The sequence below is a fragment of the Brassica oleracea genome, chromosome C2 (assembly GCF_000695525.1).
Source record: "Brassica oleracea var. oleracea cultivar TO1000 chromosome C2, BOL, whole genome shotgun sequence".
Classification (NCBI taxonomy): domain Eukaryota; kingdom Viridiplantae; phylum Streptophyta; class Magnoliopsida; order Brassicales; family Brassicaceae; genus Brassica; species Brassica oleracea.
Genome location: NC_027749.1, coordinates 21,406,966 through 21,419,563, shown reverse-complemented (window position 1 = coordinate 21,419,563; position 12,598 = coordinate 21,406,966). Strand labels below are relative to the sequence as shown.

At 34.8% G+C, this 12,598-nt stretch overlaps 1 protein-coding gene and 1 pseudogene across 2 annotated transcripts; both read right to left on the bottom strand.

Annotated features, from left to right (window-relative positions):
- Positions 1-1,665: 1,665 nt before the first annotated feature.
- LOC106327480 lies at positions 1,666-2,388 on the bottom strand (annotated as a pseudogene).
- Positions 2,389-5,829: 3,441 nt separating this feature from the next.
- On the bottom strand, positions 5,830-11,641 carry LOC106327477 (kinesin-like protein KIF11). Of its 2 annotated transcripts, none has more exons than XM_013765638.1 (18): positions 11,489-11,641; positions 11,336-11,398; positions 11,131-11,265; positions 10,499-11,046; positions 10,228-10,399; positions 10,075-10,142; positions 9,779-9,989; positions 9,621-9,697; positions 9,444-9,543; positions 9,241-9,339; positions 8,973-9,149; positions 8,607-8,892; positions 8,275-8,436; positions 7,980-8,195; positions 7,837-7,874; positions 7,558-7,721; positions 7,346-7,471; positions 5,830-7,266 (listed from the first exon to the last, which is right to left on the bottom strand). In XM_013765638.1, the coding sequence occupies exons 1-18, from the start codon at positions 11,550-11,552 to the stop codon at positions 6,511-6,513; spliced, it is 3,462 nt and encodes a 1,153-aa protein (XP_013621092.1). In that variant the 5' UTR covers positions 11,553-11,641; the 3' UTR covers positions 5,830-6,510. The 2 variants fall into 2 exon arrangements, with proteins under 2 accessions (XP_013621092.1, XP_013621093.1); XM_013765639.1 differs by having other exon boundaries at positions 11,131-11,259.
- Positions 11,642-12,598: the final 957 nt, after the last annotated feature.

Sequence of the window (12,598 nt, the reverse complement as noted above, 5' to 3'; positions counted from 1 at the left end):
ATATGAGTAGAAAACACCATTAAAAAAAAAATAGACATTAATATTAAAAATATACTATGTATGTTAATATCATTTAAATTTAATTACATATCCTATCAAATTTTAAAAAAAAATTGTTTGTATTAATAAAATTGATTTATACGTTCGCACCAATTTTATTATATATGTAATAGTTACTGACTTTTAATTATTTAATATATATTTATTATTTCATAATATGTAAGAACATATAATACATAAAATAATTTATATATATAATTTTTATCCCGCGCAAAGTGCAGGTCTTAATCTAGTATTTATTATTTGACTCACCTAGTTTGTGCTTTAAAATGATCTGGCCCATTAAGACTTACCAAATGTTTAGAATTTTGGTTTGGCCGTATAATATAACCGAATTGAAGAATTCGATACGGAGAGCATACGCACAGCATTTAGACGGCGTATGTACGGCCGTACAAGCCGTTTTTTAGAACAGTGACCTCAACAAAAATGATTTTCCTCGATATGCAGAAAATAAAGCACTTTTCCAATCATACAATTTCACAGACAACACATCAAATTTCTACTACAATAGTCTTTCAGCATTAACCTTTTGGCAAACAAATTACAACCAAAAGCATTCACCCACTCATTATGTCCAAATGATAGCCAAGAAAACAAACAACAATGGCTTACAACAAATAGTTTAATAAGTAGGTAATATTACGCGCGGAATGACCACTAGTTATCCATAAAACAGAGTATTCTTCAAAGAAGTTAACTGCAAAAATTGCATATATCATGAAATGCTCTTTGATAGTTAGATGTTCATCAAATGCATTTGGTAAAAGAATAAAGTCAACTACAAGTCTAAAACAACTTGTCACGAAATAGTCAGCACTTTCTCCATCGGTTATACTGAACACAATATGTTTATTCTCATGATCGCTCTAAACCTCAAGATTCTATCTCATTCAGTATTATATCAACAACGAACTCATCTAGGTAAAAAAAAAAAGACCAGGCAACATTCGGTGACAAATTATCATGCATATATGTATTATTTATTTGATGCTAGAGAAATTTGTTTTTTGTGTTTGTTTTCGCTCCTTATGATCTCCTTCCAATGACTTTACCAAAAAGTTAGACCTTTCCCATACAACAGGACGAATTTTCAGTTTTGTATTCTCAGTGGGTTTTATTCACTCATGCGAAAAGCATTAGTTTACAATTTCACTAACAGGTTTTGGATTCGAAGTTGGAAGCTTTTCTTGTTTATTGGAACTATAAACGTCCCCAGGACCCCAACTAACATAAAGCTGATAGAATCTCAAACTGTTATATATAGTGAATTACGATCTCAATCGAATGGAAACTCGAGTTAAGCCCAAACCTGAGAAAATATCTCAAGGTCCTTTATAAATTATGTTTCAAAAGCCAAATTCAAATATACAACTGACTTCTTATTTATTTTAGAGTTACTTCTACGTAACACATGTATTGAGAAGCAGTATATTTTGAAGGAGACTACTTGGATGTTCAATTAAACTTTGATTAGTTATGTATAAGGAAAAAGGATATGGAAAGAATTTGTGTCTTTTTTTAATCCATTGCTTTGATGAAAAGTTGTCTCTTTTTGGCAAACATAGTTTTGTTTTATTTATGGAAATTCAGGTAGGCCAGGCTTTACATTACATGATTCTTAGCTTGTTGACTAGTAGAATGGGAACATCCCTAGACCTAACTTCTCCAGACGTGAAGTAGATGTAGTAGCCGTAGTATCACCATGAACTTTGTGGAATTTGACGAGGAAGGTCTTAGCAGTATCATTGGTGAGAACTAGTTGTGGTGCATTTTCCCAAGGCCCTGGGATGGTTCCAATGGTTCCAGCTAAAGTGGTCAATTTGTAAGCATTTCCTCCTACAAAATTTTCTTTTCTCTCAATTCTAAACCAGCTGTTTCGTTCCCGCTTCTTACCACCGACGAGAATCGCAGGCTCCTCGGAAGCCGATGAGGATTCATCCACTTCCCAGTACTTGGAAAACTCTTCGCAGCCCGGCCATGCTTCCGACCTAAACTCGATATTTACAGCTTGCCCTTCGTTAACATAGGTGTCCATGAGCGGGTATGGATATGAGAAGCTAACCGGTAGGCCTGGTAAGGCTGTAACCGAGGATTGGCTGATGCCAAGTGAACAAAGGGGAAGTAGTTTAACGGGGACTGGGAGGAGACCAGCGCAGTCGTTAGAACTGGATTTTCAGCCGTGTCCAGCGCAGGTTCGTGTCCCTGGGTGCATCGTGCATACAGCTGCAGCCAACATGAGGGTGATGAGAAAGGAGACCATTGGGAATGATGACATCATTGTGATCAATATTTGTGTTTAGGGTTTGATGAGTTTTTTTAATTTGTTTGCTTTTGAGTTGTGTTGTAGAGATCAGGCACATTGCCACCTATATTTATAGGACATTTCCGCAGTTAAAATTTATAACCGCGTGTGACAGTAAAAAGAAAAGACTAGTCTCTCGTTTCTATAATAAATACATTACCACGTCAGTTCTGATACATCAGTAACCGACTCAAACTTTGATTTTCAGCACGAGGAACAGGCAAAATGGTCCACTGTAACTAACAAAACGGTCCACTGTAATAAAGGATGATCAAATGAATGGGAACTAAGACAACATTTCAAACAGAAAGCTACGAATGATAAAATCATAAAACCAATGATGAATGATTCTCTAAATCTGCTTTTCTTTCTGCCAACAACTTTTCTGTCAATTTAATACAACATAGTAACAATATTTCAACGAGAAAACAATTTCTAGGACATAAGAGCACTTGCAAAAAAAAAAAAAAAAGACATAAGAGCACCTCCATTGTATTTTAAATGAAATTCCTCACCACATAAAATTAATATTTTAAACAGACTTTACTATTGAATTAAGGTTTTATTGATAAAATAAAAATTGAGATTTACCAAATATAACCTAAAATTTTAATGTAAAATAATTCATGATTTTTATTGTAATATTTACCATATTACTAATTGTTTAATATAGCATTTTAAAACACAATAATTTTATAGTTCAATGATAGCATATTTTAAATCATGTGATACAAAATTCTAAATTGAAAAACCTTATTGGTTAAAGGTAAAAAATTTAATTGAAAAGTAGTATATTAAATTAATATCAAAATATAGGAAAATTTCAATTCTACCACCGGTTTGTTACTACTTTTCAAATTCACCATTAATGAATAAATATTTTCATAAATAGCCTAAATTAGTGATAAAATAACACTAAGCTAATTTTTCTAAATATTTATAAAACATTTCTAAACCCAACCCCTTGGTACTAAACTCTAAAAATAATCACTAAAGCCTAACCCCAAAATGATATTATATTTTTGATTGAAAGTATTTTTGAAAATTGGTACTTAACTTATGGTATTTTAAACAATTTCTCAAAAAATTAATACAAAATTGTACATGAGTTTAGTTATAATAACAAAACTAATTAGATATTTAAAAAGTTTGTTTTAGTTAAAATGAAATATACATTTAATTTTTAAATAAACAAGAAATTGACTAAATATTTAAAAGTTTTGTTTAAGTGAAAAATGAAATATACATTTATTTTAAATAAATAAGAAATTAATTAAATATTTAAAAGGTTTATTTTAATGAAAAAATGAAATATATATTTATATTTCAAAATAAAAGATATGAAAATATTTTATTCAGATATAATTTCAGAGAAAATATAGGAATATCTATTTCATTAGTTTATTTTATAATAATTCAAATCTTTATACAAAAAGTAATTCAAACAACTTTCTAAGGGTGATTCAAATAAAAAAATCACATATGAATTAATTTATGACTTCTGTTTTAATATTATAGATGCAAAAGTATACATTTTATTCAATTAAATGAAAAAGTAACAAAAATGGTCAGTAAATTTTAATATTACTAGTAACTTTTATTTTAAATTATTCCTTTTGAAATATCAAAATGGCAATGTCTTCCAAAATATAACGTTTGCAATGCAAAAAAAACTACACTCATATAAAATGTTTAAATAATTTAATTGAATAATGGCTCATATATATAACATTAATTAATCTTTTTATTAACTAGAAGAAGTTCAATAAAGTGCATTAATAATCTAATTAAATTATTTAAAAAAACTCTAAATAAGAATACGATCCAATTTCCTGGATTTTTGGATCCCTGGATTTTTTAACTGGGGTCACCAAAGTTCAAAACTGAATTCGTTAAAAGTTTAATCATTTTCATCTTTGTCCATCTTTATAAGAGTAAATAAATTTCACCATCAAGGCGGAGCTCTAGTAATTCATGAAGTATGACATGAATTACGTTACAAGGAGACAAGTGGAAGACGAGTTGAGTAAAGAGCATTATAGGAAAATTTACTAAAGAGTCAGTATATAGGAAGATATTGGAGAAGAAGCAATCGATCTTATGAGATAAGGAAGATTGGTTTATTCACTGAAGAACCAAATATGAAAAGTTTCCATTGGGTAGATCTTTTAGTCTAGGATTTTCCTCTAAAGTATAAAGAGGACTTTTGGCACCGGGTGGCCGGTTATTAACACACAGAGAGCGTTTTTAGCAAGAGAGAGTTTTGTAGGTCCGAATAAGAAGAAGCAAAGCATCTAGGGGTTAGGAGCTTGAGTGGTTCATAGACTGTTACAAGTCTGTGAACGAGTGAGACTAGTCAACAAATCAAAGTTTGTCATGAGGTTGATTGAAAGATTGCTTTTAAAAAGAACTTGTATTTGCTTTTAAAAGGATTAATCTAGTTGTATTTTTTGGAAATAATTATCTCTGTGTTACTGTGTGTTCTAGTCGTGTAGCTCATATATCTTGCATTAACAAGTCCAAGGTCAATGGATTTTGTTCGAATTGCGGTTGTAAAATTTGTATAAATATAATATTTATGTAAGTCATATAAAAAATTCTCTAAATATATGTGTATATATGTATATAATGGATTGGATATGCATTCATAACAATATTAATATTTGTGATTTGTTTCGTTTTTTACAAATAATGCATATTAATATTTTTTTTTGCTTCGTAGAATTACGGATATCTAGATTTTTTGGTTTGAATCGAAAAATATATCATATCAAATCAAAATTTACGAATATTTCGTCGATTTGAGTATATAGACATCTCAAAGGATATAGATAAAAGCTAATAATAGTCAACGACTATGTTGTGGAAGCGCCTTGGTCCAGTGATTTGACCAAGGGTTCATTAATGATTCTACACCAGGAGGTCTGAATTTCAATTTCCGGAAAAAATGAATTATGCAAAATATTGAAAAAAGTGCTTACAAGAGATCTTCGGTATGGCGCAAGGCGTACTGTTAGGAATGAATCTCATAGGACGGTTCAGGGTGATGCAGTCAGACGGGAATCTTCATAAGACTTGTCGGCTGTAGTATCGTCTATGTAATGTTTATGATAGTTTGTAATAGCATAATTAAAAAAAAATCAACGACTATGCATTGACTGAGACGTGTTGAAACAGCAAGATGTTTATGTTAGGATTAAATGGATCCTATTTGGCTAAAGCACGTCACCAGACAAACGAAATACATGTCTCTAACACGCGCTGACTAAATGTAGCTCGTGTTACTCAGACCCTGCTTAGCGCTGCTGAAATGTCAAAACCAAACAAACTCATTCATTTTTCATGACTCTTATTTGCTTGCTTAATATGAGCCGATCTTCAGACACAACAACAACATTGGTGTTTTTATAATTGTCCAAAGACGAAAAAACGTGTTTATCGTGAAAAGATCAGACATTTTTCTGTTTTTTTTTTAATTTCGTCATAGTAATGGGAAAAGGTGGTGCAATCAATGCAGAAGATGGCGAAGGGAAGAGAAGAACATGGCGATGGCCTTTGGCTACTTTGGTTGTTGTGCTATTTTCTGTTGCTGTTAGCTCTAGGACAGTTTCTAATGTCAGTTTCTTCTTCGGCGATCAGTTAAGCTGTGGTGTGACTGCCCATTCTGGCGAGACGGTGGAATGTGTCATTTACGTGATTGTAGTGTGCGCGAATGTCCAGAGACTGAGTTCCCTGAACCCTTTAAAAGGGCCGGTCTTCCTTCACATAATCCGATTTGTCAAGAAGGAAAACCACAAGTTGCTGTTGACCGTACTATAGATAACATAGCGTTTAGAGGTTGGGTTGAGACTAATAATCCATGGACGCATAACGATGACACAGATAGTGGTATTTAGTTTAACAAAAGATGTCAGTGTCTGTCTGAGAAGTTTTGTTTCTTATATGAAATGTTTAACAAAATAGAGTCTGTGTCTTAATGAAAACCAACTAGACTCCCAATAAAATCATTTACAATGTACTCACAAGGGCCAATCAAATACATCTATACAGTAGGATCAAATCAAATCCACAAACAACACATGAGGATGATAAAGTGTCAATCATCCTCGAATAATTCTAACTGGATGAGAAGTTATGTCCTAGGGTCAGATCCATCTCTCTTTCTCCTTCTGTATCTGTTTCAGTGGTGTTTCCTTTAGACCTGCCTTGCGAGCATTGGTTAGCAAAACTCTGTGAGCTAACCTTCCTCTGCTTCCTATAGACAACCTAACTTTCTCCATTCCTACATTAATGCCAACTCTTCTCAACGGCTGCTGTCTCTGGTAAGGTTTCATATGCATTCTCTTTTGCATGCTCCGTCTCAGTATGCTGCTCAGCATCTTCCCGTTGCTTTTACGCAACTTGGGGCTGATGCGTAGCACCTGGCTAGTGCCGCTCTTTTCATGAGGCCTTGATGGCGAAGTTGATGTGATTGGAAAGTATGGCATAGGGGCAAGAGTGCTCCTTCTTGGAGCTGGAGGTGGTAGAATACGCTTTGGACAAACGGAGAATCTCCCTGTACTCTTGGATATTTGCAACCGCTCAGCCATTTCTGGATTGTTGTTCTCCTTCTCCATGAGGTCGTTGTACTTGACGCAACCGTTAGGTAAAGGCGGTAGATCATTGCTGGTGGTGGTGCTCTCTGAGAGTGGCGGTCGGTTTAGATTCACCATTTCTTTCGAAGTTGAGGTTTCATTTGAGCTCTTGTTGCTTCCCAACGGTATGGTTGCAAGTGGTGGCCTCTTTGATGGGATGTTTTCATCTCCGTTCTGTTGTTTCGTCTGATACTCAGCAATCTTGGTGTCTACATGTTGACGAGCCAGCTTCCTCTCTACTAGCAGTTGCAATTCAAGTTCTTTAACCTAGCAAAGAAAGTGATATGTGGTGGTTTCAGCAAAGATCAAAATGTTCTTCGTGTGGTTATGGGGAGTATTGTTTTACCTTTTCTTGAAGAGTTTTGTTCTTAATGTCTCGTTCCTTGACCTTCGCTTCTAAACCGAACATCGTTTCCTCCATTTTCCTCATCTGTTCGTCTTTTACTTTCATATCTTGCTTCCATTTCTCAACCTAAAAAATAAACACAACCCTGATTAAACACTTGAATGATTGGATATACACATATGTGGAGATGTCATCTTGAGAGTCTAGCTTACCATTTGCTTGTATTTCAAGAGTTCAGTATTGTCTAGCTGCTTCTTTGCAGGCCCCAGCTCTATCCCTCTAACTCTACTAGCAAAATTCAGTGAGCATAGCGTTTCGCTGTTGTCTTTCTCGTTAGGACTGATTTGTACAAACATGAGGGTCTTCGAATCTCCTCCTGTTACATTCCAGACAATTTTTTTTATCACAAGCACCATAACAGGATAGTTAAAGTGAAACATATGTAAGCAAAGAAAATGGCTGCAGATTTAAAAAAAAGAAGTTAAAAGTACCTAGAGAATCCTGAAGTAAGTGGGTGAGCTTTGAATTTCTGCAAAGGTAATGCAAACGAAACGTCAAATTGGATGAAAAATGGTGACTGTAGTCTGTTGTAACCTTGTTCAGTAACTCGAGGAAAAGGATGAATCATATTGACCTGAAAGGAATGTGAGAGCTTTTATTGGCAAGAGCATATATGACATCACCAAGAGCAGATAATGATTTGTTGATGCTTTGAGTCTCCTTGAGCCGTTCTCCTTGCACTTCTGTCTTTGCAACCCGTTCGCTTCCTGCTAAATCAACTAACCATAGTTTGCTTTTTGTGCATTCTCCAGTCAACAAATTCTCCCCTTTTACCATGACGCAGTGTATGCTGTGCAGAGAAAAGAAACTACGTTTAGGTAGCTGATCACCAGAAACATTTTCTGAAAAAGGAGACTTGAGCTACAAACCAGTGAGATCGGCTGCTGTGCTCATTAGCCGTCGTTTTCCCTACAGCCCTTGCATTACTTCCTGTTTTCAACACATCCCAAACCTCCTCTATGCTTGTCACTCGTGCTTCAACCAATCCTGGTACGTGGTGGTTCCCTTCATTTACTTGCCTTATCTCAAATCTGCAAAGAACATGATATGAATTTCATTTAAAAGATGTCGAACTAAACAATTTTAGTTCAAACACAGCAACAAAAATTACTTGTTGTCCTTACTGAAACACCAAATTATAATCAACGAGTCTAAAGAACCACGGAGCTTGCATGCTCGACTATCTACAAATCTTATGTACCTTTTCGCTGTAGATGCATTTTGTGAAGCAGGGACCAACAAATCTCTTATTTGCTCGTTGTAAACTTCCAAGACACTGACCGAGATCTCATAACTGTAGCGGTTTTCTCGTTCTTTCGTTATCTCAAACAGATTTTTTAGTGTTCTATAATTTACACCACGGTTTTCTGGAGTTCCTTCCATGGTAAAGGTTTTCCCGGTACCAGTCTGGCCATAGGCGAATATGCAAACATTGTATCCATCAATGACTGACGTAGCAAAAGGAGCAGTATCTTCGAAGACATTAGCTATAAAAAGAACAAGAAATAACATGTTGTGAGATGATGCAAGGGGAGTAGGAAAGGGTGTGATGGATGACAATGATCACCTTGGGAAGCGCTAGGAGCAAAAACAGAATCGAACTTGAAGCTTTTTTTGGGCAACCCATTTGACATGACTATGACCTCTCCATTTTTGGTTGACTCAACATCAATTCCCATTGATGCTCCTGCTTCAATTTCTTCAAAGTTTAGGGGCCGACACCTGCAAAAGACTCTGATGTTTCCTGAAGAAAAAAATGATCACTGTAAGTTGGTATGCTGCCATATTTAGCCAATGAAGTCCCTCTAGAAGTTATATTGGATATAAACACAGACCTTTTAGCTCCAGTATCTTATTGTATAATTCCTTCCTCTCTTTTTCTCCAGCTACAAATTTTGCTTTGAGATTTTCATGCAATTCTGCGTCCTGCATTACTGTTGAAAACATATATCAACGGATCAAATTCGCAGAAACACAAAATTACAGAATCTTTGTAGTGCTACTGGTATGTCCAAATGACAGCAAGCCCAAGACTCACCTCTGGACTGGATGTGAGAACTGAACTCGTTGATATCTTGGACTAGCAATTTGTATGTGGATGCCTCCTCCAACAGCTTAATTTGCTCCATTTTCATAATCTATGAATCCAAATTCGGTTATATGAGGCATAAGAGTTTGCAGTTGCTGATAGTATCTTAAATTTGTTTCCATGTACCTTCAATTTTCTTGTCAAATCCCTTAATGAAGAGAACCATCTGCTCTTTTCTTTGACTTGTCCTTCCACAGCAAAGGCTAGATATAAAAAAAGTACTGAAATGTCAACTTTCACCCTTGCAATGAAAGACGTAAGCAAAAGGAGAAGGATGTACATACCTAAAGAACCAACATGCATCGACTTGCGCATTAGCTCATTTTGAAGCTCACGGAGAGAATTCAATGCTTCTTCGCATTCTCTACTCTTTCTTTCATTCTCTTGTTTAAGTTGGTCAACCATTCTCTTCATATCTGCCATCTCTTTCTTCTGATGCTCGCAGTCATTACTCATCTCGTGGGTCTCTTCTTCCGTCCTGCAGTCTACATTTTCCTAAAAACAGTATGACACTTTAATAATCTGAAAATTACGTACATGTACTAAAATAGAAACATCAAGCTCGTGTAAGATCTCTCACTTGAAGAGGCAGAGACAGAACAGTGTCAGTTTTTCCTTTCACTACTAGCATTCCAGTGTCTTCAACATCTGAAAGAGAAAAATTGAAGTTTGATTAACCATTTGAAAATAGGACTCTAATTTCGAAGTACAAAAAGGTTAGAAAGCAACATACAAGTAGCTGTTGCATCCTTCCTAATAGAAATGCCAGATAGAATTGCGGTTCCTGTGACTCCTTCTAACCGTATAGATAGCTCTCCTTCCAGACCAACGAGCATCCTTATATCAGCTATCACAAGAGGTGTATTTGCTCCTACATGGGAAAACAAATCAAGACCGGATATAACCTGCAATATTTACCAGTCAAACATAACCAAATCATTATTGATAAATATGTGATGAATCAGAACGCAAAGAAAAGCTCAATGTAACGATGATGGCCTTGCCTTCGCTTCTTGAATAAATATATCGAAAACTCTAACTCCCGCAGGACCTTTAGTGAACTCGATTTCAGCAAAATGCAGGTCGATGAAGTAATCCCCAGGATCCAACGACTGAAACTTGTAAGCGAAATTACCAAGCCGAGCTGTTTGATACAAGAGAATCTCATCTTCACTGCCAACAACGGCATCAGTGGTGAAAGTTTCACCTCCACTGAAAAACTCATCCTTCAAGAAAGTCACATCATCCACAGTCACATCAACGGTTGTAGAACCCGAGTTAACACTCATCACAGGTGTTGTGCTCTCCCTATAGTTCCCAGGCGGTGAAGGTAACTCAAAGGAAGATCCAGGAGACAACTCAAATCCAAATGTTCGATTAATAGCTGAGAACCGAGTTTTAAGGCGGTCGATTCCATTCTCTAGAGAAAGCTCAGTGGAGAATCTGAGTTTCTGAGCAATGTCTGGCGAATCTCCATAGCTAGGTGTATCAGGTGAACCGCCGCAATTTACTAGATCTGGAGATGCTAGAGGAAACCCTAACACTAGTTTTCCTGAAACACAATCAATGTTAGACTCCATGAGATGAATGATTTTGAGAAAAAAATATTAAGGAAAATGTAAAAAGGTTTCAGTACCATCTAATGCTATGAGATCACTAGATTGATCCGATTCCATCAATCCTGCTCTTGATTGTTCAACATCTAACGCTATGGGATCACTAGATTGTTCCGATTCCATCAATCCTGGTCTTGTTTGTTCAACATCTAAACCTAAATCCAGATTTAGTGAAGTTTGAGAGAACTTACGCATAGATTTGAATAAGGTTTTCGATTGACTTACCGTTTTCAACGAGATCCGCCATTGTCATAGTCATTGAGTTCGATACTGTAGTAGCTTCCTCATCTACATGAAAGAACGAAATAAAATACGAAAAGGAATCAAGCAGAGTGAGGGCAACTATTAAATTGAATCAAAATGAAAAAGAAAACTCACAGCTAGAGAAGCTTTCGAGAGAAGCATTGGTTGTTGCTAGAAGTGGATCGTAACAATCCTCCATCCAAATCAACGAGTGTGAAGAATAACGAAGAGTTTCCAAATATTCAGAAGAGGAGAAGAAGGAGAGGATGTTTTGTGGTTAAGGTAAGAATCTTTTTCCGTCCTTTTACGGTTATCTTAACGTTATTTTATTAGACGACCGTTTGATTCGTTACTACTTTGAAATTTTGAAATTGTTTACTCGGGCAGACGGGCAGTGACTGACCTCTTTTTACGGCCAGGCTATTTTACTCACACGTGGCTTTTAGTTATCACAAAGACAACGAATATTATAGGCTGTATTCAAGGTACAATCTAAAATTTGAGTTGATTTGATTTTTAATAAAATTTTAGATAATTTTAAGGAATTGTAGAAAATAAAATTAATTTCGTTAAACCACTCTAGAATATCACCTAAAACTATGGGATTTGAGTTTTAATTTTTTTTAACTAAGAAACTCCACTCAAACACTCTAAAATCAGTTGGAAACTTTAAAATTCCACAACTTAAAATATTTTCAATAACATTGGATTTCAGAGTACTTTATAAAATGTCAAGTTCAATAACATTGGATTTTAAATAAGTTTTTAAAATTCATGTTTTAATAACAGTGAATTTGTTATTTTAACATAAATCACCTAAAACTCTCAATTTAATACACCTTCTAAGTTCTGAATTCTGATACATAATGTGTTCATTGCATACTAGTTATGTTTATGTATGTATGACTGCAGTTCATATATTTAAATATAATTTTCGGATGACATATAAAACAACAAGTAAGAATGAAAGACTACATATATTAGTTTTGTGAACTTTGTTACTAATTAAAATGCCATGCAAATTTGAACTCAATGTTAATCATCCCCTATACATTAAAAGAGAAGCATTACAATATTTTATCTATGACATGTGTCATCAATACAATGCTTCTTAAAGTCCATAAAAATATATGTTAGTCCACAAAACATATATTATCTATTTCTCATTAAACTAACCATAAAATTAATTAGCAATTTACAATTAAATTTTTCTTTTTTTTCTTTAAATAAAAGATATAAAATTAC